This window comes from Mugil cephalus, chromosome 3, assembly GCF_022458985.1.
Source record: "Mugil cephalus isolate CIBA_MC_2020 chromosome 3, CIBA_Mcephalus_1.1, whole genome shotgun sequence".
NCBI lineage: Eukaryota > Metazoa > Chordata > Actinopteri > Mugiliformes > Mugilidae > Mugil > Mugil cephalus.
The window spans coordinates 24,523,653-24,550,015 of record NC_061772.1 but is presented as its reverse complement, the minus strand read 5'-3'; the positions used below and the strand labels follow the sequence as shown (position 1 = coordinate 24,550,015).

At 40.6% G+C, this 26,363-nt stretch overlaps 1 protein-coding gene across 4 annotated transcripts in view; it reads right to left on the bottom strand.

The window, feature by feature from the left end:
- The window catches only part of LOC125005035 (protocadherin-9), a 204,974-nt gene that overhangs the window by 131,637 nt on the left and 46,974 nt on the right, over positions 1–26,363 (bottom strand). For 3 of the 4 annotated variants that reach the window (XM_047579959.1, XM_047579961.1, XM_047579962.1), the window contains exon 3: positions 18,129–18,230. The exons of the other annotated variant lie outside the window; for it this stretch is intronic. In XM_047579959.1, the coding sequence (XP_047435915.1) occupies positions 18,129–18,230 (102 nt within the window). The remainder of the gene's footprint in view (positions 1–18,128; positions 18,231–26,363) is intronic. 4 annotated transcript variants of the gene reach the window in all.

The following is a 26,363-nucleotide window of genomic DNA, read 5'->3' as shown; positions in this document are numbered from 1 at the left end:
AAAGTCTTTTACTGTTTGAGAAAATACTGTTTTATTTCTTTCTTTTTTTTTTTTTTTCCTTTCACACGGTGGAACAACACAAATGATTTTCTTCGTACTTAGCTATTGTACAAGTGTGATGTTTGAATTGTTACAAGGAGACGTGCATATTTAGGAACTGGCTGAGAACAATGGCTCACTTTCTGCTGCTTTCTTGGCTTTGAATAAATGACTATTAGTACCCAATGAGGCAAGAAAATGGTGATTAAGCATATCAACCACTCTCTCGTTGACAGTAGCTAGTGACAACGTGGATCTCGTGGGGGAAGTGAAGGGGCGTTCATCAGTGCCATGTACGCAAACGTTGGACTTGCACGCTTGGTCGTTCGAACTTGACTAGTTTGAGACTAGTACTCTGAAGTGAAGACAGAGATACGCAGTACAATCAGTTTGAAATTGGGACAGCAAATCTCAGTGCTTTCTGGGATATGTGGCTGTTCCAAGCCTGCACCACTTTCCTCCCGATGCAGTAGATCAGTAGCTAGAGCAGGGACTTCCCGGGATTCACAAGAACACCTGAACAATGGTTAGGGATTTACAAATTATACAGCTACCCACACAACTCAAGGTGTTGTGGCTCTACCAAAAACTTCCTAAATGTCTAAAACTATTTCATGAAAGGCCATACTGAAAAGGGATACGGCTGCTCGAGAGGTGAGCTTACGTTTTTTGTATCATGTTTCGCTGTTGGACCAGTGCGCCATTAATATCGTTTTCCCAGAGTATCCCTTTCTGCCAGCCGGTATTAGCATCCAGCTGTTATTGCATTTCCTGTGCCGTGCGAGCAGCATTCCTGTAGTTCCATGCATGTGTTTAGATTAAGCAGATAATCTAATCAGAATACAATGTGCAAGGATTTATCTGTTTTGACGGTTCAAGGTTAGAACTGCCTTAGTAAGGCTACTCAAGGGTGGCAAGAGGAAAATTACATTTTAAAAGTTCAACCGCCTCCCCTTTCCCCTCGCCTCCCAGGAGAATGATACTTGAACCAAACACTCAAAGAGATTACTTCAAAGACACTATTCCTTTAGGAAAAACACCATTAACATATTGGAAACAATAACCCCTTCACTATTTGGGTAAACGAAAACAACGCGCAACTGTACAAAGGCACCATTGTCATGGAAATTATTCGGGGGAAATTAAGGTGTTGCCTCCGTGGCACAGAAAATCCATCTCTCGCCTCAAGCACGGGGGCTACCGTTCACACAAACTGTCAATATATTTGATCCAGCTTTTTTCTTCTTCTCCTTCTTCTACTTGACATTGAGGGAGTGTGTGTGTCTTTTCTCCGCAATTTCTGTTTCATATTGAGACTTTAAAAGTTGCAGTGGGTTCCTCTTTAGCATACCTCATAGCCCTGATGGCATGGCTTAGAGGACTGTTTCAAAACAAAACAATTTTCCCTTAAAATAGGTCATTGAAGCTGAGAGGGTGCCTGTATTATATTCAAGGATTACCAAGTAAAGGATATTCACAAAAATCTCAACGCTAAACTGGGTCATGACAACATACACTGGGATTAGGAAAATCCATATGAAATACAAATGATTGTGTAGTGAGATTTTCATCTGTATTGAAATAATCATCTTCACTGTAAGGTATTTATACTTCCATTTTATTGCACAATCAAAAAAAAAAAAGGTGGGGAGGGAGTAAAGGCAATTGTTTTGGTGTACAGCCCTTGGAGATCACGATACAATGCACATTTCTCAGTGCTCTGGGCATCCTTGTTGTCACCCTTCTTGTGACTTGAAGTCTTTGGTTTACATGTGTGAAAAATCGTCAATATTATGAAGGTGGAGATTCAGTCCATCACCAGGGCAGCGGTTATGCCATCTAGTGTATTTTTTATTTTTATTTTTTTCTGTTTTCAATCCAGAAACACTTCAATAACACCAATTCAAATTAGCCATATCTTTTTGGGAGTTTTTCACTTATTAACTTAAAAAAAAAAAAAAAAAACATTGTTGCAGTTGGAGAAGAAATAAATACACTAAAAGTATCGTGAGCGCTAACTCTTTTCACCCCCATACAAGCACATAGCCTCAAGGACAAAAAATGTGCATGAATCAAAATCCCTGATGTATAATCCTTCAAATAGAAAATCCACTTCAAAGTCTTATTTCATCCATCCAAGACTCACATGCTCATGTCTGCACCACTACAGTCAGGCCCCTCAGGTACTAGTTTTAGGGTCAATGTGCTGATAAAACCAGCTAATGATGCCTTCAAAGACCACTAGGTCTATGGAGGCTGACCACAGGAGATTCAACTTTTTTTTTTTTTAATTTCAATATTTATAAATATATATGAGACGATTTATTTATTAATTTAACCACCTTCTCACCTTAGCTTAATTCTTTACCCGCTTCATTTAATATTCATTGCTGAACTCTGGATTGTGGGCTGATTTTGTTTGGCAGGCCTCGGGAGCCCCACATCGACCAGGGAACGCTGACAGTTGTGAGCTTGCCTGTGAAGCCATGTATTAATGTAAACATGTAGACAGGAAGGGACCCTGAATAAATAGTTGTCTTTAGTTGTTGGAATGGCATTCTGTGCTAGGAGAAAAAAAACAACAACAACAACAACAACACCACTAATCTAATTCTTTTTTATAGCCTCAAATTTATTCCTTCCCCTCAGGTAAAGCGCTGATCAGAATCACCACTGATCTTTGACTCGATTTGTTGAGAACCGCCTATGTTGAACATGCTGTCTATTCTATAATTCCTGAGCTAGAAACCAACAACAACACTCTGGGAATTCCTGACACTTTCTATCAGCTCATACCATAATCACTGCAGTGTAGGGGAAAATAATGAACTCCCGTTGCTCTGTGGCATAGTCTAAATAACTGCTTTCATAAACTCACTATTCCTAGTGATGATTGGGGAAGAAGAAGAAGAAAAAAAAAATAAGATTTTCAACATATTGCCTGGAAAGAAGAAGGCAAAGGTAAACATGCAATTAATTGACAGAATAGGAATGGGATACAAAAACACCTGTCTCTGGTAGCACGAAAGGTTTCCTTTTCTTTCTTTTTTTTTTTTACCTTTTTGTGAATATCATGACACAGCAAATTTTCACCGATCAGCAACAACATTATGACCACAGACAGGAGAAGTAAATGACATTGACCCTCTTGTGACAATGCAATGTTCTGCTGGGAAACCTTTGGACATGGTATTCATGTGGATGTTACTTGTATCACCCATCTAGAACAGACCAGACCAGACCACACCAGACCACACCAGACACCCCCACTCTACAGCTAAGACACTCGTTGATGGCAGCAGGATGCAGCCTGACACATGCAAATTTGAAATTTGAATCTGAATTTCCCCAGTGGGGATCAATAAAGTATTATCTTATCTTAAACCAACAAAAATGGTTTAGGAACAACTAAAAAAAATATGAAAAACAGCACAAGGTGTTGAACTGGCCTCCAAATCTATTAGATCTCAAACTGCTCAAGTATCTGTGGGATGCACTGGAACAAGCCTAATTAACAGAGGCCCCTGCCTCTCTGCCCATAGGACTCAGAGGACCCCCCACTAACGACATTGTGTTGCCAGACACCACCTCAGAAGGACCATGTCCATTCTCTGATGAGTCACAGAACTGCAGACACAAGGGAGACCCAGACAATATCAGGATATTAGGTCATAATGTTATGGTTGATCTGTGAAAGGAAAGCAGCACTTCGGGGAATGTGATCTGACAATTCTGTCATCGAAAGCAGGAAAGTCACGAATCTTTACCACAGAAAGTGATATAATTTGCTTGTTTTTAAACACACTGTAACAGTCTGACTCAGAGTAGCAAGTAATTCAGAATCACAGTAGTAAGGCGATATTGACAACAAGGGATTCCACAGATGCGCGGAAAGAGGTAAATGAGTCTCATGAGTGTTGCAATAGTAACCTGCTCATTTGTCGACCATCCCAAATGAACACGGCTTAGAAGATGCTGAAATGATCAACTTCATTACCACAGTTTGCTAAAATTATGTAACGATAATTAAGGTGAGGGAACAACAGGAAAAAACAAGGTTGGATTAAGTACTAAATGATGTGGGGAGATCCATTAACCGTGTATACGTAACAGAATTCAATGCTGCTGCCTTGAAGATGCATTTACTTTAATTTATTAGTCGTGTTAACTATATAATACCCACGGCTCCTTCCATTTTCTTAAAAACACAAAAGCAATTCTGCAGTTAACTAATAATGAACCATCATTCCTGTGGTCACGCTTCAAATGGATAAAATATACACTTAGCAAAATAGAACCATAATTGTGGGTAAGCGTTAGTTGCATATTCCTTCCTGAGTGAGCTGCTTAATAGCTAATGGCTGCAATACAATGCTAAATTTTTATTACCAATCATCTCACTGACAGCATTCCTTTGAGTGTGGTTTATCAGAAGCTAAGGATTGCACCACAATGACAGGGCATCCTTTTTGTGGGCAGAGCTTTATAACTCAGCAGCTTTACAAAAGTATTTGCCACAGTGTGCTGAAATATGGTGCACTAAGCTAAAGTGCAGCTATACTTTGTCAACTTGTACCAACACTGTGCAATAAAAACTTATCCAACACATTTTAGCAGTCATCTTGGTTACAATGACTATTGTTATGGGATATACTGAGTGTGGAGGCTCGTCATAACCTCATGAGTGTCAGGGCCAGACGACTTTGATGTCTCTTATTCGTATTGCTTCATAAATGAGCCACGAACACGACCATTGTCTACTGTAACTGCTCCATGAACCCAATGAAAAACTCTATCTATATACCGATCAGACATAACATTATGACCATTGACAGGAGAAGTAAATAACACCGACTAACATTTGGATCTGGCAATCTTGTGGCTGTTACTTAGACACGTATCACCCACATAGGCCAGACCAGGCAACCCTGGCCACCTACACAAGATTAGGAAGATGGTCATAATGCATTGCCAGGCTGGTGTGTTTGAATTGTGAGTGAACCATCTATTTAAATCCACTTTAAATCCTCTAACAATATCCTAAAATGCTTTCTGATTGAAAGCCCAGCAGCTGATGTTGTTGGACGGCCCCGGTCCAGTTTCATGGGTCAAGCATCTGAAATCCCTCCAACACACTCTGGACACGTTCCAGCACTTCAACCACACATGCTGGCTTCATGCGGTTACATTGTACATATCACAGAATTTTTGCTGGTATCTGGACTTGAACTGCATGAGTTCTCAGTACTGGGCAACACATCAAAAGCTGCCACACTCTCTCCTGCCTACGAGGCCGATTTTTGTCACACCAACATTTATAGAAAAAAGGTGAGCTAACGTAACTATCTGGATGCGGATGAAACCACAGCGTTGCATTCAGTCAGATATCTTTTGTGTTGTTATCAGAAGGAGAGAGTGAGTTCCAAGTTCCAGTGATTGCGATCTTTATAAATCTTCCTCCTGATGTTCACTAAAGAAATGTTATCAAACAATTTAGCTTTGCCTTTCAAGCTAAACCCAGATAGTGAACAGTATTTTAGTGCGCGAACGAGCGAATCCAGCTTCTGTATTACTCACAGCTCTGCGGTAACACTCGGAGAGCTGTAATGAGAGGCTGCTTCAGTTGAATAGCCGGGGTTTGAAAAATCTAGGTGGATGTCTGAGGAGAGATGGTCTGAAATATTACGTTTGAAATGAAGTAAACACTGCCTCCTCCCCTAACGTGATAGATGAGACCAGCATCTGTAACCGTGGTAACTGCGCACATCAAAGACGGAAATGCAAAAGCTCATCTGACTGAATCCAAGAAGAAACAATAACCAAATTAACCACCAAACAATGTTCATCAGGAGCTATTATGTGAAAATTTAAAGAACAAAAGTAAGTAAAAACTGTTTGGTTGTTACAACATACTGGCTTTGAATAAATAAAAATAAGAATCACAGCAGTTGCAACAATGTTCCTCCAATCCTATTACTTCATAGTTTATGCTTTTTTATGCTTAGTCTGTTTTGTTTTTGATCATGATTTCCCAGGATAAATTACATGCACCGTATTTCCCAAGGTGCACAGCATGTGACTGTTGTGGAGTGACAGCGAGTTTAAACTGCTAATGTGACTGACAATGGAGAATCATTTGAGCGTTTGAGAGGAACGGCTGGCCCCAAAGAATAAGTAACGCGGCTGTAAGAGATTAACCGATCACAGCTGGAAAGGAAAGGGAAACTTTCACGAGAAGAGATTAAAGACTGTTCTGTTATTCTGTAAAGTGGATATCTACCTCCTGTGAGCTCTCTGCCTGTCCTTTCTATCTCGTTGGCATGGTTTCTTATAGGGATATAAACTAAAATTCCAATAGCAGAAGAGCTCAACAGCATAATTTAATGTGCAGAAATGTAATAATTCGTGAGGGTGAAAACATCTGCGCGGGGAAAAAAAAGAGGCATCGTTGTGCTGGACACTGATTTCTGAGTGCTCTCTGGGAAGTGCAGTTCCCCAGCACCACAGCAAGGACAATTACAGCAACTTTACACTGAAACGCTATTAATTACCCAGAGATGAAGCGATCTGAGGCATTCAGTTTAGATCAGCTTTTAGCCGAGATACTGACCTCATTAAGCGGCATCAGCGTCGCCAATCCATATTTATACAGTTCTCTCTTACGCTTAGTTTATTTGCAGTGGTAAGTTTTAAGTGCCACCAGCATTTGTTTCACAATAGCTGCACTTTAAAGTCAAACTGGAAGTGCTGACTTTACCCTGACTTTATGAAGCCTGTAGAGCGAGATTTTAATGGGGGTTGAACGACTTTGTATTTTTTGTAAAGTTGGCTAATATGTGGTGAAAGACGTCACACATAAAAACACAGCGTAAAGTAATGCTTTGCAACAATCTATATTCTTGACCTGAATACTCATTGTAGTGTCTCACACTAGGGAAACTACGGAGGCTTTTCTGCAAGGTAACTGAAGCTTGAACACGGCCACTGTTGGCTGCAGCCAACACCAACACCATAAACACCATCAGCCTGACACTTGTAATATGCAGTTCTTGCTCGGCAAACTCTCGGCTCTGCCATGACTTCCGTCTCTCGCGTGGTGCATTAACTGACATCAAGGACAAAAAAAACACAGCTACACTTGAGCGTATCAATACTGTTGCTGCAGATATGTATTGTCTATATAAATCAGCAGCGTAAGTGGCATTTAATAGTATTTCACAGCAACTTGTAATGTAAGATAGAATAATGTAACTGAGATATAAAAAAGAGGTATTTCTTTGAAGCCTTTTCTGTTTTCTGTGTATAGCAGCTAAAGGTCTAATAACTTTGACAATGAGATTCCCCATCAAATTGTTGTTGTGGATCCTCTTTCTACTTGTTACCCCAGGACATTTGGTGAAGCTGTTAACTGACTGCTTGAGAGAATTTGGATGGTTCCTCTGTTAGTGTTAGCAGATGCCCTTTCAGATGCATTGCAGTAGTACTTGAGTTGTATTTCAGGACTGACTTACATATTCCGTAGAATGTGCTTCATCTTTAGTGAAGTATTTCCACAAACACACTTGATAAACCAATGCTAGTTTTCTGCAACATCCCAATGGGCTCCTCACCTGTCTTCTCTGTGTTGTTTTTGTCAAGTGATCGGCGACGAGTTGACTTCTGCTTAGAGCATCCGGCAGTCGGCTAGTCGGTACAATCCCTAGTAGTTAGAACTACACAATATCACTTAGTAGATTTTATATTTTGCAAAAATGAGCACAGATATCAGATGGAGCTAGGGGGGAAAGATTATATTCCACCAGTACTGTAAAATGTAGACAGCATTACAGAAGAAAGAGTGTGCCACATGAGCTTTTTTTTTTCACAGCCATATATGTAAATATTTTCTTTTTCATATTGCACTCCTCTGCTCTGCATTTTGTTGTGACAACAGTCGGATGTCCTCGGTGCAGTTAGATAGCTAAACAAACAATAAGTATAGGTGGAAAATGAGGTTGAACACACATATTTCCCACGAGGGTGCCCACCGATTCTCTATTTCTTGTTTCCACAACTCCAATTAACAGCTTTGGTACCAATTAGTAAAATCAAGCCTTCCCTGACAGAAAACCCATGGGGTTATATGTGTCAGGAACCAGTGCTTGAGCTAAAAGAAAAAAAAAGTTAGCAAAATAAGCATAGGTCTCAGTCAGAAATAATTGGGGCAATGAGGTTAAATGTCTTTGTTCAGTGTGTTTTCATTGCCTTTGGCTTATATTTTGTACATCCAATTATATATAACTAGTGGGGCAACTAAATGATTCCCAGGTGCAGTTCAGTTACTTAGTCTTACTGATCCTACATGCACATACATGGTTTGAAATGCATTCCTAACTACAACCTATAAAAGAACAAAAAAAACCATATGCAGCAGTTTTCCTTCTCCTGTCTCCCAGATTCATCTCTTCGTAAGCGTCCGCTTAGGATAATGAGGTGCGTAGCCGTGGATGTGGCAGGAGTATCAATCTGAACTGCACAGACAACCTACAGGACTTGCCCAAAGCCAACATGTTTATTAGCGTGCCAAGGATAACAAATGACTTAACACGCTTCCCTCTTTAATAACCTTGTACACCTACAAGACAACAATAACAGAGATGCCACACTGAGTGCTCCTTAATACAATTAAAAAAGCATGGACGATGAGCATGCCGTGTAGAAAGGAGACCTCTAGGCAGTGATAAACTTCACAGCTCCACATTTCCATGCAAGACGCCAGGAGCACATGTGAAGTTAATCCTGTGCTATAGGTGAGTCTGACTGAGGGCAAGAGAAGTATTGTTCTAGTAAAGTCCTATTGTAGTAAATTACACCAACCAGCCACAACATTAAAACCACTGACAGGAGAAGTAAATGATGTTGACCGATGTTCTGCTATTCTGCTGTTCAGAACTGACGTGTCTTGGCACAAGGGAGACGATATTAGGAAGGTAGTCATAATGTTATGCCTGATCGTTACATATTATGCATTGATATATTTTGTAATTGTGTGTAAAATGTGCTGTCAAATGAGCCTTCAGTGCCTATAAAGGGAGTTATAACCACTCCGTCCTTTAAAATATTTCTTTGCCCTGGATAGGTTAAATTATTTGATTAAAAGAGAACACATATTATATCTGTAGACCAAGAGGTTACCGATTAAAATGACTTATAAAGGATATCCTTGGTCACCATTGCGATGGCCTCGGAAATACAAACTGAAACTGTGTAGGTTGGTATGTTCTCACATAGATAATGAGCCATTTCTATGTGTAGACGGATCAAATGTGATGTGAATATTGCATACAAGTTTACTGAGTTTGCTTCAGTCTGGTTTTATAAAGCAGAGTATGAATGTAAACATTTCCAGCAACTCTTAGTGTGAGCTCCCCTTGTTATTACTTATGTAAATCAAAATTTTTAAGGTGAAAACAGTGGTTGAGAAAATATACCCATGTGTCACAGTATTCTCATTCGTGAGGACACCGTAGATACACCAAGCTGCTTTACTGGGCTATTCAGCCTCTGCTTCAGAACCGAAGCCAACATGGCTGCCCTTTTTGCCTTTTCGGAAGTGATGTGGTTTACAAAGAACTCATCCAACTGTGCTCTGCACCCGAGCAACCAAGCACCCTGCAAATCACACCAGGAGAGCCTTCTGGCAAAGAGCTGCACAGTGCCGTCGACGAGGAGCCTGGCTTTTCAATAATGAGAAAGTGTGGGTAATGTAAATACTGGAAACTATGGGATAAACATAGAAATACGGCTTTCTGCAGAACTGTCAGCTGCTTAAAGCTCCTTATTATGCAGTAAAAGCTAACATGTAATAGGCGGTATGTCCACCGCGTCCAAAGCCCTGTCCACATATGAAGCTATTCACTGGTTGCCCATTTCTTTGTAGATGACAGTTGGTCACTAGTGGACATTCCAGGCTGTGGGTGCCCAGGCAACCATCTTGTATGTTTCCCACCAAAAAATGTTACTAATTTCAAAAATGAAATGAGCAGAACATAAAAACATTGCTAGTTTATGGACAGAGCCGGCCTACGCTTCAACAGGGGCCAGTTAACAGACCAGCCCAGTTCAGGTTTTCAGATCAGTGCTGTACATTATGTGTCGTGAGGAACTGGCTGTTCTTTCCATCAGCGCTCGCTATGTGAAAAGCAAAAAACGGCAATGGTGCGGCTGCTCCATCTGGGTTCACCTGAAGCTCCAAGCCAAATATCAGAGTGGTGAATGTGAATGTAGGAAGTAAAATCTATATATTATCACGTAGCTTCATATCCGTATTGCTGAATTTTACATAAATCTACCTTTCTATATCCTTTTTTTATATATACTTTGTATTTTGTATATAGTTTATATATAATTATTTTATGCACGTTGTTTATTTTATGTATACTAGTATATCTTATACATACAATAATGCTTTTAATACATTGTACCTCACTTTTATTTTATTATTTACCCTTTTTCTGACTATAATTCCTCCTGTCTCCGTGTAACGATGCTACCGGATACCGAATTTCTCAATAGATAAATAAAACATCTGCCTATCAATCAATCAGACGGTGTTTTATTGTGGTAAATGTTTTGAGAACCTTGTGTCCGCATCGTGTATGTGTATGTCAATCAACCGTATCAGTTGCTCCCACTTCTCATGGATATCCGCATGCAACGCAAAATTAGAGACAGCACAGTTTTACTACACTAAGTGCAATGGGTAACTGTGCCAGATTATTTGTCTGGCACATGTGCACTACATTGCTAAAATTACTCGCTCGCCTGCCTGTACATGCATATGAAGTTAAGTGATACACCATTCTTAATCCATAGAGGTCAGATACTGATGTTGGATGAGAAAGTCTGGCTGGCAGTCTTCACTCTCATTCATCGGGTTGAGGTCAGAACTCTGTGCAGGCCAGTCAAGTTCCTCCGCGCCAAACTCGCTCATCCACGTCTTTACAGATCCTGCTTTGTGCGCTGATGCACAGTCATGTTGGAACAGGAAGGGGCCCTCCCCAAATTGTCCCCATAAAGTTGGGAGTTTGGAATTGTCCAACTCTTGGTATGCTGAAGCATTCAGAGTTCCCTTCACTGGAACAAAGGGCTCAAGCCCAGCTCCTGAAAAACAACCCCACACCACAATACCCCCTCCACCAAACTTCACACTTGGCACAATGCAGTCAGACAAGTACCGCTCTCCTGGCAGATGGAGAAATATACATTCATCACTCCGGAGAACGTCTCCATTGCTCTGGAGTTCAGTGGCAGAGTACTTTACACCACTGCATCTGAGGCGTTGCATTGCACTTGGTGATGTATAGCTTGGATGCAGCTGCTCACCCATGGAAACCCATTCCACAGAGCTCCCTACGCACTGGTCTTGAGCTAATCTGAAGGCCAAATGAAGTTTCGAGGTCTGTGGCGACTGCAGAAAGTTGTTGATCTCTGTGCACTATGCACCTCCACTGACCCAGCTTTGTCATTTTACCTGCCACTGCGCTTCCACTCTGTTATAATACCACTGACAGTTTACTATAGAATATTTACTACTAGACAGGTGACATCCTATAACTATGGTAAGAAGAGTAAGTAGTGTGTCATACAAAGACACTGCAATTTAACCAAGGCTACTTCCATTATGCCCGACTCCACAACAGTACCACACTGGATTTCAGTGAGGACTGAATCTCTTGAGAGTGACCCATTCTTTCACCAATGTTTGTAGTAGCAGTCTACATGCCTTGGTGCTTGATTTTAAATACCTGTGGACATGGAAGTGATTGGAACGTCTGAATTTAATTAGATGGCAATATAGTGTATATGTGCATTGCATGTGTACGTATGTTGCATATTTTCCAGCCTTAATCTGATTCTTGGTAAGCCTTTGGGTTCTTTTAGACATTTTCATGTTTAATAATTTTCCTAAGGGCACGGCTAACCCTACTGTCCTACATTTTGAGATGAACTACTGACACTTGCTAGTTGCAAGTGTGGAACGGATGATGAGGTAAAGGTCGCTGATAATTAGGGCACTAATTGATATGTAACTGTGTTGTCTGGCTGGCCCACCATCTACCACGTTAATACAGCTTAATATATACAAACTATCCCCTCTTTTTCTCCCTCTCTCTGCCGCATGCTACAGCAAAAGGCGATAGCAGGGAGGACTGATGGAGTTACACAACAGCTCTTCACAGCAAGGGACATTAGTACATATTTCTTGTAATGAGTACAAACGAAGCCATTTTTCAATTTCTGGATTTCTCAACCTTTCCACACATATGCACTATGTCGATCTTACATGTTTTATTCAGAGTAGTGAGTCTGTACCAAAGAACCTGGCCCTCTCACTAATGTTTCTCCTTGTCAGAGACAAAGGGGTTTTAAGACTGGAGGATTTGGCAGGCTCTACCACTTGCAGGCAATATTTCAACCCATCCATCTCGCTGGGATAATAGAGTGTCCTTGCCTTTCAACGCCTAGAGGAGTGACCAGTTATCACAAGCCACCAGCTCAGTTGTTAATAAAACAGGAGATGGGAGGATCAAGTTGAGGAGGAGGATAAAAAGGGGGATGGAGAAAAGCGTGAAGAGAGAAATGGGTGCGTGCTATTTTGTGGGGCGCCCCGCAAAGGTGAAGCTGATCACGATCAGCAGTCGGTTACCAGGCTGGCAGGAGTTCTCTTTTAGAATCTTAGCTTTGGTTTCTGTGAAGATAAATTTAGCCCCATCACACTGCACTTCAGACCTCGTGGAGGGGCGGAGAAGTGAGGAGAGGGAAGATGAGAAGAATTGGAGTGGAGAGGTGGGGCAGGCAGTGTTAGGCTGATCTAGCTAATGGTCAAACTGACCTTCACGGAAAGTCAAATGGTAAGAAGAGTAAGTAGTGTGTCATCCAAAGACACTGCAGTTTAATCAAGGCTACTTCCATTATGCCCGACTCCACAACTGCCTTATGATTTCAGGCGAGTAGTTAAAATTTCATTGATTGCCTCAGTATGTGTTGCACAACTGGAATCATTCCTCCGATCGAGGGAAAAAGCGCAGGCGAGAGTGGGCACAAGAGAAGTATTAAAAACAATGAAAAGGAGCGGCGTGTGCGTTTTGTGTTGCTTTGCATTGCTGTGGAAAAAACGAAAAAATAACCACAGCCTACTTTTGAGACAGCTTGTATTATTTAGTAATTGCAGAGTGTAAACAAATTAAGCTTTCCCAGGGCAAAACTTCCTGGCACAACTTCAACTCTTTTAGCAAATGTGTGCCTTACCTTAACATTTAAATTATTATAGTGCTCCTCGTCATGAATAGGGCAGTGGCGCTCAAGCAGCAGAAAGGCTGACAAAGCATAATAATGTATAGAGGCAATATCATTTGGAATTTTAGAACAGAGCAGACCTGGTTTCATATAAAGCACAATCGCCCAGGGCATTTTCTCCTCTATCTGGTTTTTATCACATCTTCCCACTTTGCAGTCTACGGAGCATTTCCCGGCTGTACCTGATTGAGACATAGTCTCAGGCAGCGCTCGCAATGACAACTGCACCTCTCTTAGGATCACTGTTGGATCTCACCTTAAAGTTCTCCTGTCACCAGAGCCTGTAAAACATGCGGCGTTTTTTTTTTTTTTTTTTTTTTTTTTTTTGAAATCTGAATAGAAACACTTCCACTGTTGTGGAAAATAACATTTCTGTGCAAAGGCTACCGCAGTCCAGAGTGGCAATTTACAGAGGGCGATGCATCATGTTAACAGAGGTTTGTTGCATTCATTGCCGCAAAGCTTCTATTCAGTGCGTGGACTCAGGAAGGGTCCTTGGGAGGAAACGTTTTCTGAATACAGAAAAGGTCGTTTTATTAACGTGCATTAAAAATATACTAAGTTTTCTGTCAAGTAACAGTTACTGGGAAAGCTTTAGAAAAAAGAAGTCCGTTGGAAGTTTAATGAAAATAAAATGGACAAAGGTGGACTACTTCTACAACATGTGAAACTCCATGACTGACACAGGCATCTGTCTGACCAATCAGCAGAGAGATGCGTCATGCGTCTTGTGGCACCAGCCAAAACTAATGTAGCAGATATGGCATTTCAAAATGTAAAACTTTTGGCCTGTAATTATCTTAAACAGCGCAAAACTGGTTCATTAGCCATTGTGCTTTCAGACTGACACCATCATACCGGTGTCTGAGGATTTTAGCTTGAAATGGTGTAGCTTTAAAATCATGCTGGATATTTAACTTTATCTTAAAATGTTTGTACAAAAATTAAATAATAAATAAATAAAGCATCAGTGAATATCGCGACCTTTCACAGTCAGACTGTGGATGAAGATTACAAGTCATAGCTTAGGCACTGCTGTGTAATTGCAGGAAACCATTTAATGGCATTAATGTAGGATCATCGGCTATTGTATTTCCAAACTGCCTCAAGTCTCCTCTCTCAGCTCGTACAGAAATAGGATTTAGCGCTCGATCGCGGTCTCTTTCAAAAGTCTAAATGTTGTCAGAATTAATAGCAGTAAGTGTCAGTCGTATACTTCTTCTTTTTTTTCTTTTTTTTGCTAATGTGATTTTCCAGCCTGGTCAATAGGTTCATTTCAGAGAGTAATACATTTACACTTGGTGTAAACCTTTTAACTGTGACAGCTATAACAATTGTTTTTGACAACACGCTGAATGTGACCTTGGTGACGAGGAAGCTTGAAAAACTCTTACTTTAAATGAATATGTCACACTTTTACCAATCCTGAAGTTTATCACATTTAATTCCCGCAAAGAAATACGAAACAATGGAAAACAAGCTGAATAAACATATCTATTGTAATGTATTTGACAGTGTGAATTAAAAGGTGGATGTTTTGATTTGGTTGATATCATCCTTGTATGCATATGTATTTATTGTTTTGGATTTCTTCCAGTACAGTAATTTAATATCTTTGGAGAATATTCCAGACACTGGCAATAGATATATATAAGGCAGTGGGTGTATTGATCCTTATAAGTCCGGGGACAACGGAGCGAAAAAATCCCAATAAATCAATGAGACGTATGCTGTCCATGAGGGGGGTTTCCTAATACATTTAGCCTGTCACAAAAACAGTAGGTCCAGATACAGAGTGTTGCTGTTTACATTATAAATCCGAGTCCCTATTCCTATGCACATGATTTTTTCCCCCCAATGTTAATGAATAAAGGTATCTGTATAGCCACAGACTACTCAACACCTAGCCCCAAGACTTGCTGACAGTGGGAGGGAATAATTTCAGCCAGCTGTGCCTTTTTACGTTAGCTTTTGCCACTCTCCAAACCTCTGCCTCCCCATGCAACAACTCCCTGATGCACTCCGAATGACAGAGGAAAGGAAATTATCGAACATCAATACAATAAAGCTGTCTGGTAACTTAATAGGGCTGCTGAGTAGGGGCACTGTGGCCATCTTGCTTTGAGGCGATAATGAGAGTCATCATTCCCTCTTGGGCTGCAGAAAAAGGGGCCTCCTCTGTGGTGATGGCGTGTGTGTGTGTGTGTGTGTGTGTAATTGTGTGTGTGTGAGTAAGTGTGTGTGTGTGTGTGTGTGTGCGTACATGCATTCATGTGTGCACACATGCACATGCTAGTCTTTGAGCTTCTTTAGTCCAGGGAGGCCCAATAGGCAAACAGCACAGTGCTTTAACAAAGCCAGAGAAAGCTCCCACTGAAAACAGCTTGGAAGAGCTGTCTGAGAAATTCTGTTCATTAAATCAGGCTAAAGTCCAAATATTGACTTTGTAAGCTTTAGAGACACAAAACATAGATTGTCCCATATATCATATAACAGGTTCCCCAACTAGTTGTACGTTCGGGGAATACATCCCAGGTTCACAAAGGAAAGCTGTCCCCGCGCAAAGATAAAATTGACATTCGTTAATCGAATCCGACAGGACTTCCAATTTAATACACCAACTGCAGTGGTGCATTCGTACAAGCGACAAGGTGCTGCGTAACAAGCACACTGGTGCTCATGAGAAGGATTTAAATAAAGGGCTGTCTTCCTATTTTTTAGATCACCAGTGGGGGGCTGTGTTTAATAGAAACATGCAAATTCAAAAACACCATCTACAAGCATTTTCTGTGGACATTAAACTGGATCCTAGGGGAAGCTGTCTGAGATATTTACAAGTTGAGCCGCTGCATCATTAGTTCTTAATAAGCATTATGATATATTTGAAAGGACACCAGTTTCTCCAGTGTAGATTGGGCTGCTTGTGGTAATTTTAAAATAAGACAGTACAGAGCTCACAAGCTTCAGACTGGACAAGTCTGACTCAGAAGCACAGACAGAAGGATGTTTATTCCATAATCCTGGGATACCTAGGCGAAAACACGTCCATGCATTTAGACAGTACTCGGTTAAATACGTACAATGAATTGGAAAAGGATTTGGGCAACAAGGGATGACGCTTCACAAGTCCACAACAACACAGACAAAAGTGCTTATTAAGAAGAAGATGATGGTAAGCGAAGGTGAAAAGGCGTCTTGTGCTTGCAGTCGCGAATTCATTTAACAAGAAGACCAAGCGGCAAACGCAGCAGTGTATGTGTTTCAAGGAAAGCCGGTTGCCAATTTGCATACACAGAAGGCTGTTACTGGTCACATAATGTAGGCACACTGGTGCCCATCTCTCACTCTGCATCCACTACCCACACACAAATAACTCCCAGTGACTCTGAAGACCGTCTAAAGATTTCAGTATCACGTTCAAGGAATGTTTGACCAGTGGACTGTGCTGACAATGGCTGATCCAGTAAAATCATAGCACAACACAACAGTGTACCTAAGGACTTGATCCACACCCTAGGGAATTTTGGTAAGAGGGGAGTATGTATTGTTTATGCCTCCGCCTAGTTAGAAGTTCCCATTTGCCGATGGTGGACCCAAGAGGGCTCAACAAGCAATAAATATTTAATAAGCAACTGGGTTGTGGTACCTATTGTGGTATAAGAGCAGATTAGATCGGTATATATTTAAAAAGGAGATACATCCACTAAGATCTCACAAACATTCACCGATCAGTACTTTGACCAGCAAGAGACATGAGCTTTTCAAGGATTATACGAATGTTCCCACACACGCCATCTGTAAAATGTGTCTTTTCTCTCTCTTATATTGTTTGCAAGTGTATAATGATATTAGCTCAAAAGAAGTTGTATGATTTTTCAGTGGAATAACTAATAATGGAGTCACTAATGTCAAAACATAACTCTGACAAAGAAACCTCAAGGTTCAAGTTGGTAAGTGGAATATTCAATGCTTACAACAATGAATAGGAGAGAGAGAGAGAGAGAGAGATGGATAGATGGAATATAGCTACAGTAGAGAGAGCAGCTTCTCTAACCATCACCGTGTCTAATATGCAGCTATGAGTAAGGAATTTAAAGATGGAAAATTATTCCTGAATCATGAAACGGCAAAAAAATAAATAAAATGGGTACTGCAGTTTGCAGTGGAGCTAGAATATGGTGAGTGTCCAAGTATACCTCTCCCCCTCCCCTATGCCCCATGCTGATATACCGTACTTGATAACAGAGAGAAAGAAAAACTGACATCATTAAGATTCACCAGTGTGCAAGCAAAGCAACACAAGCAAACTTCCTCCAACCCCCAGATGACTATCAAGTGTGGTGTTTTCCAAGGATGGAGGTAATGAGACAAATACTTATTAGTCAAGTAAAAAAAAAAAAAAAATGGCATGAATATTAGCATCGCATTACGCCTCGAATTTAATGATGTTGTAAGCACAATATGTCAGCGTTACTCAGAGGCAAAACATATTTAAACATTGTTCAGAGAAGTGGCAGAAAAATTTGAAGACGGAGCCGTGCAGTTTCTCGCAGAGAGGCATGTATGGACGCATGGGCTGGGAAGATGACTCTTAACAAATCATAACCGCACTAAGCATGGGATTGCATGGAATGCTTCGGGTAAAAATGGTGTAAAAAAAAAACAATCACTTAAATTTATTGAAAGTAATGACTCATATTAGGTGAATCTATGGTGATTGTTTAGTTAGAAATCGGACCATCGGTACTCACTAAAGGGGTGCAAGGGGTCCAATATTCAGGGTTCAGCTCGGCTCGCGGACGAAGGTCCAGATATTCAGGGTTCAGTTCAGTTCGGGCACGAGTTAATGTTCCCTTCATGGAAGATTGGAAAGAAAGTCTGTTAGAATGGCTTTTTTTTTCTTCTTTAAACTTCGGTTTGCCTGTCATTTATACAAGGAGACGTAACATTTACAATAGCCGACAAACTCCAATATGGAATAAGTTAACACAATAGCATATACATATATATATATAATATCCCACACTAATCCTTTTTTTAAACCTGTTTTACCGCCTTCAACTGTTTCTGCAATGTCTGACGAACCCAATGAGAAAGGATCGCTATTTATAGTACAGCAATTAAAAAATGTCAGTAAAACATGACGCAATTAATACTCAACAGAAATTTCTGTGAAATAAGGAGCAAATGAGGTTAGAATCCAGTTTTCCATTCCTCAGGCCCTGTGCCCTAAATGACAGGCCAGTGGAATGGACTGAATCTGCTGGGCCCCATGAGGTCTATGATGTATACTGTAATTATCTGCTGATTCTCAAAATGGCTGTGTGTAATGAGGCTATGCTGCATGAAGCCCCAGGCATAAATCACTGTCTTTAACTGACTTCCAGATGACCAACAACAACACAGAGCAGAAGCGGAGAGAAAGCAGAAAATGGGTTATCTGGGCGGCAGCAGTACATAACATGCAACTTGTGCTTCTTATCAGCAAAGGCCATATTGGTAGCCGAAGTTGCTCACTTTTTGGTCCTAAAAATAGTCAACTCACTCGCACTTATTTCATTAGTTATTAATGTTTGTTCTTTATCCACCAGCGTATTAACAGTTTTATTTAGCCATGCAACACAGGTGGAGACTTCGTATTGATGCTGCATTAGGCTCAGCTATGTTGAATGGCAAAACGCCAGTCAGCTTGTCAGACTGTCTGCTGTCATTGGCATGGAACTGTCTCCACAGCCTGACTCACACTCACACACACACACACACACACACACACACACACACACAGACACACACACAAACATACACAATCACAGACCACCCCCACCACAACACACATGCACGCACATTTTGAGAGTAAACCCAAATAATTTCTCTATGCACACACAGTTACTTATAGAAAATATAGTGAATCATATATATCTGCAATTTAGCCATACACAGCATTAGCCCTTCTCTCGCTTTCCCCCCCTCTGTCTTTCTATTTCTGTGGAGACAGAGAGGGCTGTCTGCACGGAAAATTAACATAATACACAACAAGATACACAACGTTCTCCATCCCGGATCAGCAAACATCAATGAGAAGTCCAAATGTCACCACTAAAGCCCGTCTTTTGGAGGGTTCGGATTTCATTGTGCATGTGCTGCCCATTTATTCTGATTACTGCCATACATGCAGTCTCGGGAAAATATACCGAAAACATGTTAACAATGCACAGTAAGTTGGGTTTATTCCAAATGTGAAGTGAAAGCTACTTTGGTTCAGCCTCATACATAATCACAGCACATACATAATTAGAATATCTGAAAATGAGCCAGAAAAACAAAGATTAGTGGAGTCAAAGTATAAAATATTGAGCGGAAACAAATGGGACCTGTGGATGAATAAATGGTATCTTTGTCAAAGATTGGGATTTTTTCTAATTAGCGTTGCTTTCTTTTCTGACTTCACCCTCCTGCAAGCCAATTTACTTGTCGCTTTGACTGGGTTAAGAACAAATGAGAAAGACGATTTAATTAGCAGTGCGGTTGTTACAGTAACGTTTGAACATGATCAACTGCACAACAACCGTGGATGCAATATGTCATCAGAAAACATGTTAAATGCAGTTCGTTCATTAATTTTTTTTTAACTACTTGTCCTCTGGGGGATGGGTGTGGAGAAGGAGGCATAGACCCTGGACAGGTCTCCAGTCTATCTCAGGGCTAACACAGTGAGACAGACAACTATTCACACTCACACCCACTCTGGAGAGAACCCACACAGACACAGGGAGAACATGCAAACTCCAATTCCTATTCCTATTCGTTGCTCACATGTTGCAACATTGTACATTTTAGTTAACAACTGATTTGAACTATAGACTGTAAATATGGACGATGTGAAATGGAGCAACATAAAGAAAAATAAGGTAACAGTAGTGTCCATGTATGTTTTGGTCATTGGATTTTCTGTTCAGAAAAGACAATTAAAAAAAAGAGCGGTTATTTGATTTTCATTTTAAAATTAAAACGAGAATGAATGAACAAAACTTTAAAAACTGGGCCATTTTTTGATTTTCTGCTTCTAAAAACAAAAAATAAAATTGTTAGTAAGTAAGTTGTCTTTTTCAAAGTAAGAGCACGTATAAGGAAAGTGCTGCATAATAGAATTTGTACGTTGTTTTTCAAAACAATAAAAGAGTGTCTCAGGGAAGACAACATGACTACAGAAAACTTCCGGTTGCACGGGCGCTTTTTTTTCCTGTCCTCTAACGTTTTTATTTTTTTATTTTTGGAAACAGTAAATGAAAATCAGCTGTTTTTTAAAGTTTAGTTATTTACGGAAATGTAATTTACAGCATTTCACTTTTTTGTGTATGTGGTGGAAAAAATATGTCGCATACCAAAGGTGGGCCATTGCCATTCTAATAATGAACGCTGAACATGGCAAAAAATTACCCCTCCAAGTAATTGAGGGGTAACTTTTGAAAACATGGCAACTACCACCACCAGCGGTGCATTATCCTATACAATGGTTATTTTTATGAGCACATTAAAATCTAAACTGCCTGCCTGTCATTGTTACTGCTCAGACCAGTGTTATTGTTGCGGTAAAATTTATTGTATCCCTAAAGTGCCCTAAAAAAAGACCATTTTAACAGGAAACTTTTATCACAACAGTCAGAGATTCTTCCAATTATTGGAGACAGACGAGGGAAATGGGTGAAAAGGGACAGAGCTGCACTCAGAACCTCTATCTCATATGCATCTTTTTAATATATTCTGCTTGTCTGTCACTCTAATTAATGGCAGTCTTTCTACATAAGCCGCCTGGAATGTGAGATTATTTATTAGTACCTAGCCATTTATCACCAGCGTGGTAAGTGACAGAGAGAGGGGAAGTGAGACTTGGCAACATTTATAATTGATCATTTTTCACTCCACGTAGTCAAAGTGATTGTGGTAAATCCTCGGCCGCAGTGTGCGATACTGTCAGGACTGACAACAAAAATAAGGTACATGAATAAAACAGGTTATTGAGATTGACTGAGTGCCAGAGTGGCATGGAGTCTCGACACACAGTCCCATTACCTGAAATGAAAAAAAAAGAGTTTAGATCTAAAAGTTTAGATCTCAAATGTTGCAGCAAACGATAAACGGATCATTAAAGTTATAAGGGGCCGGAGAAGTAAGGAGTCTGTGTGCATGGTTAGTGGGGATTTCATTATTTACCAGGAACTGACATTTAATAGTTTGTCTGCATAATTCTCCCAGTTTACCATTTAGCAGTTCATGATGTACAAAAACATGTTTTAACGTATGTATATAAGGATCCTGTCAGCAAATAATGTTCTTTTGAGGTAAACCTGATTTGCTTTCCAATTTATTTTTCCCTTGGTGTGGGTGGGAGCGGTATCCGCCATGGCCACTTAAAAGCTAACTCATCTCCTTGTGTGGGAGATGCAGCAATTATCACAAGGAAATGCATGGTGCCCTGTTTTCCATGGGAGGGTGCACAGTATCCTGTTTGCTTTCGGTGTTGTTCCCGGAGAAACCACTGCTACATTCGACAACGAGTTAAAGGATAGATTTGAAAAACAGCCGTTTTTACTCTTCGGTGCACACTTGACGCAGATTAAAAACAGATAATCGGCCGTTGACTCACATCTTTAGTGGGTCTTTGCACTTCCATGGTGCAAAAATCTTTACCGGATGGCAGTCCTTTAAACCACAAACACATTTAGATGGATTTTTCTTTCTAACTGAGGAATTAATAGTATGTTTAATGAGGATTTACGATGAAGGCAACAAAAGGCGCTGCAAAGTGTGGCAGGTTAGTCCAACCAAAAAATCCAACCAAAAAGAAGACAGGAAACAATGAACCATGGGGAGCTTAACCAGAACACGAGGGTATGTGAACAGGAAAATCCAGAACAAGACAAAACGGTGAGTGGACAGGCAAAGTGACAAAGGGAAAGGCTATAGACACACACTGAGGCTAATGAGTGACCCTAACCCCGACCCTAACAGCTGAGACTACTGAGTGAGGTGAACACGAGGAGAAACCAATCATGTAATCAACGGTGGGCGTTACGCGCCTCTGCACCTCCACTGGCCCTGCAGTGGCAGTGCCTTGTGCTTAATTACCTTAACCAGCCACACCTGAGAAGATGTGGATAAAGGGAGTTGTTGAAGAGGCCAGACACGTTTTCAGCTTCAGAGGCTTACCATGTCTGTTTTCTTGTTAATGAAATAAACCCTTGTTTTTTGAAACTCCGTCATGTGTCTCACACTTTATGTTGCGGACCCTCGAGTCGGGTCGTAACAAGGGAAAACAGAACAGAACAATCCTTTCAGAACAGAAATGGGGAACGCAAGAAAAAACAAAAAGGATTGCAGGGAATGCTCAAAGCTCAAGCTCATGAATGAAAATGTGCTAATATGAGCTAGAACCCAAAAAATGGAGGACTGTAAGTCTTATTTATAGCGTTGACCTTAGGCAACCTAGATCCTCCTGAGATTCTTGACATCACAAGATCACGCAAGAGTACATCTTGTCAGGCTTCAGGTTATGACACTTGTGACTAATCTACAAAGATATGAACTAAAATGTGTTTGGTGAGGAACTCCTGTTTGATACAGGAGTGCTTTAGGTGTTGCAATGGTCACGCCATTTTCGCCAAATGTCCTCACAAAGATGCCAAGAATTATCATGCAAACTGCATAAAGTAGTATATGGCTAGTTCTACTGACTGCCCTGATTGATTGAAATTAGCTTGTGATGGATGGTGAAGGACAGATCATTTGTCCAATCGCCAGCAGCGTATCTTAATAAGTGTTTGCCCTTTCTGTTTCAAGGAATGACTTCCTGAGGGTGCTTGCGTTAGAAATCTTATTGTGTGCGAGGTTAACTTAGAGTTTCCTGAACTGCAAGTCTAAGTGAGCTCTGAGAGAGAGAGAGGATCCGAGTGTCCACTGTGGTTCACGCAGTAAAATGGTAGTCTTGCCACACTGGGAAACCCGAAGAAAATGAACTTAATGACCGACATGTAAAGGTAAAGGTACAACATATTGCGGAGGTCTCACTGGACCTGTAAAAGCTACTCTGGTGAACTTGTCTCTATACCGTGGGCTGAGAAGATGAGTTTCATTAGAGGGATAAAACACGCTTTAATTAGCTTTACCATTAGTCTAGTAGTGCCAAGCCTTCCCAGTCACAGCAGACCTTTAATTCTGTTTAATTACCTTAGAGATACCACTGTATGCACTCTTCCTTGACATCACAAGACAACATTCATTTCTCAAGCGCTGTGTGTGTGTGTGTGTGTGTGTGTGTGCGCACACTGTTAAGAGAAGAACATGATGTTTATCTTGTGACTAGTGGAAAGACTCATGAGGGAGAAACTATACTTTACAAATGACTGTGTGGATGACTTATTCGAGCAGTTTGTCAGTCGTGGATCTGCTTAGACAATTACTCCTTTATTGATTAACTAATCATGTCAATGCATCAACACAGTTACTGTGTTACGTAGATAAGAAGATTAGCTATAAAATGTTAATTTAAAAAAAATGCATGTTTGAAGAGACAGATTCAAGGACTGTTGCAAATGTGAGAGCGACTGGTCTGAAATAATGACACGCAACAATTAACACATCACACTCTCAGCTGTATAAACATCAACACTTACTGTATGGTAAAATCAATCACAGAATAATCTGACTTATTTCAGGAATCTGCCTACTACCGGTTAATATATTGGGGCCATAATCATCCTTGTCTCCTTTTTAGATGACTTACAGTTAGAGCTCTGGTAATGTAAATGAGCCCATAAAGTGGCCCTGTGTGAGGAATTTCCCACCGGACATAAGACTGACATCAGCTAAATATATATAATATATATATCTTTCCTCTGGACTTGGTCGCTGAGCAAAAATGAAAATAAGTGTTGAAAGGAAAAAACACAAGTGTGGGTGGAAAAGGCAGAGTGTGCAGTGCAAACTAAAGCGGAGTGGATGGAAGGAAAGCGATGATTAGAAAATGTGAGCGCAAAACAGGGCGCTACTAACTTATTTATATTAAGCTGTTGAGATGGCTAGGCGAGAAAATCTGTGATTATTATTCTTTGATTTGCAAAGCTACGCTGTGATTGGCCCTGCCTTTGGTGGCGGCATTAAACTTTATGTTTATGGGTCCCAGTGTTAAGCCCATTTCCACGCTCCCCATTCCACACACTAAGTATTGACATTCCATTTAAGTTGACGACAGTGAGGAGGGTATTTTATGACAAGAATGTAATGGAACGCACGCGGCGAGTATTGCGGTAAAGAAATGAATAAAAAAAAATCACCCAATTACGAGGACATCTTTGCATAGATGCAGCGTAAAAAGAAGATATGCACCTCTGCTTTGTTCAGAAAGAACAAAGGGAAACGGATTCATCTCAGCCCCCCGCCCTTCTCCTCCCTCCACTCTATTAAAACACATACAAAGAGAATATTCTTTAATGAAAAGACGACAATGTCTGTGTGTGTGTGTATGTGTGTGTGCGGGCACAAATTAATATAGAGATTATGTTTGATATGGTAATTAATAACACAACTTTTAAAGTGCCCCTGCTGCATGCAAATTAACACAGGCACGAAGTGTGTTCAGAGCAGAGGATATATATATATATATATATATATATATATATATATATTTAACACTCAGGATTGTTAACATGGCTATTCAATGAAGGTGCTTTGTGAGCGAATGGAAAACAAATTAGGCTAAGGTCTTGTGACAAGATAAATAAAACCTTGATCAATTAAGTGGTTGAAAAAGACGGCAGGCCGACGCTGAATGGGAGCAGTCTTGCTGCTGCTACAGTTTAATTCTTGAGCCACAGCATTGATTCTCCCTGGCACCCTGTCCTTGTCATTACAGTCAATGCTGAGGCCAGCCCAAAGCGTTCTCAACAACCGCTAATGGCTTCAAGGAATTCAGTCGGACTTGTGGCAGAATTCTAATAAGCAGATTTTATGAATCTGGAGTAGAAGGCTGAAGGATGCAGGTCGCCCAGAGAACACAGTAAATGCATTAACAAAACAATTTTCTCCCATTACTGCACAGTTGGAATTACCTCTGTTCTAAGAAGCTGAAATGAGATGAGGTGACGGGGAGGTCAGTGTTTTCTGATGAAATAAGTTGTAACAACTGGAACCTGATTGAACATTCAGCGGCCTACCTGAAAAGCCATCTCCTTAACCATCTAACTAACCAAACGACGAAACAGTGCGACAGTCAAGAACTTTGTTCATTTTTTTTAATTCAGTTTTCTCCTCGGCCCTTCATCTCTTCTGTAAGAGCGGCTTTCATCTCCTAAGTGTAGGACTTATTCACACTGGGGGTCTGTCTTGGACTCTGGCCTCAGAACAGTGTTATACGGGGAGTTCTCCCGTAGGAGCTATGTACAGAAGAAGAAAGTTGTTGCGGGGCAGCACTTTTCTCTGAGATCAGATGAGTTTCTAGCGGCCACTCTGTCGTGTAACTCTCTGACCTTCATTTTCTCTGCAGACAGTGGTTTTAGCTCACTCCTCTTGAGAGAATACTACACCACAGTTTAAACCGTGCTGAAGCTCAGACAACCACGTTTTATCACTAAGGCCCTGAATCCACCACTTTCTTTAGATGTGTGTTTAATGAATAGGCAGATTGTTTTTTTGTATAGCTGTGTTTAATTAATAAGCAGATTGTTTTGAAGGCAATTGAAGATATTTATTTCTCTTTGGAAAGTTCCGAATGAAAGAGCAGATTTATGCATTACTGTCAAATAAATTGCTCTTTGAGTTATGGGTATTCATTATTTCACAGGATGAGATGTTACAATCCCTTGTGCCAAGATCTGAGGAAAAATGCATTTAGAAGCCCAGTCCAACTGAAAAATCGACCAGCAGGCTAGCAGTCAACTACCAGCTAGCAACCAACAAGAACACACCAGCTAACTAGCCTAGCCAACAGCAGT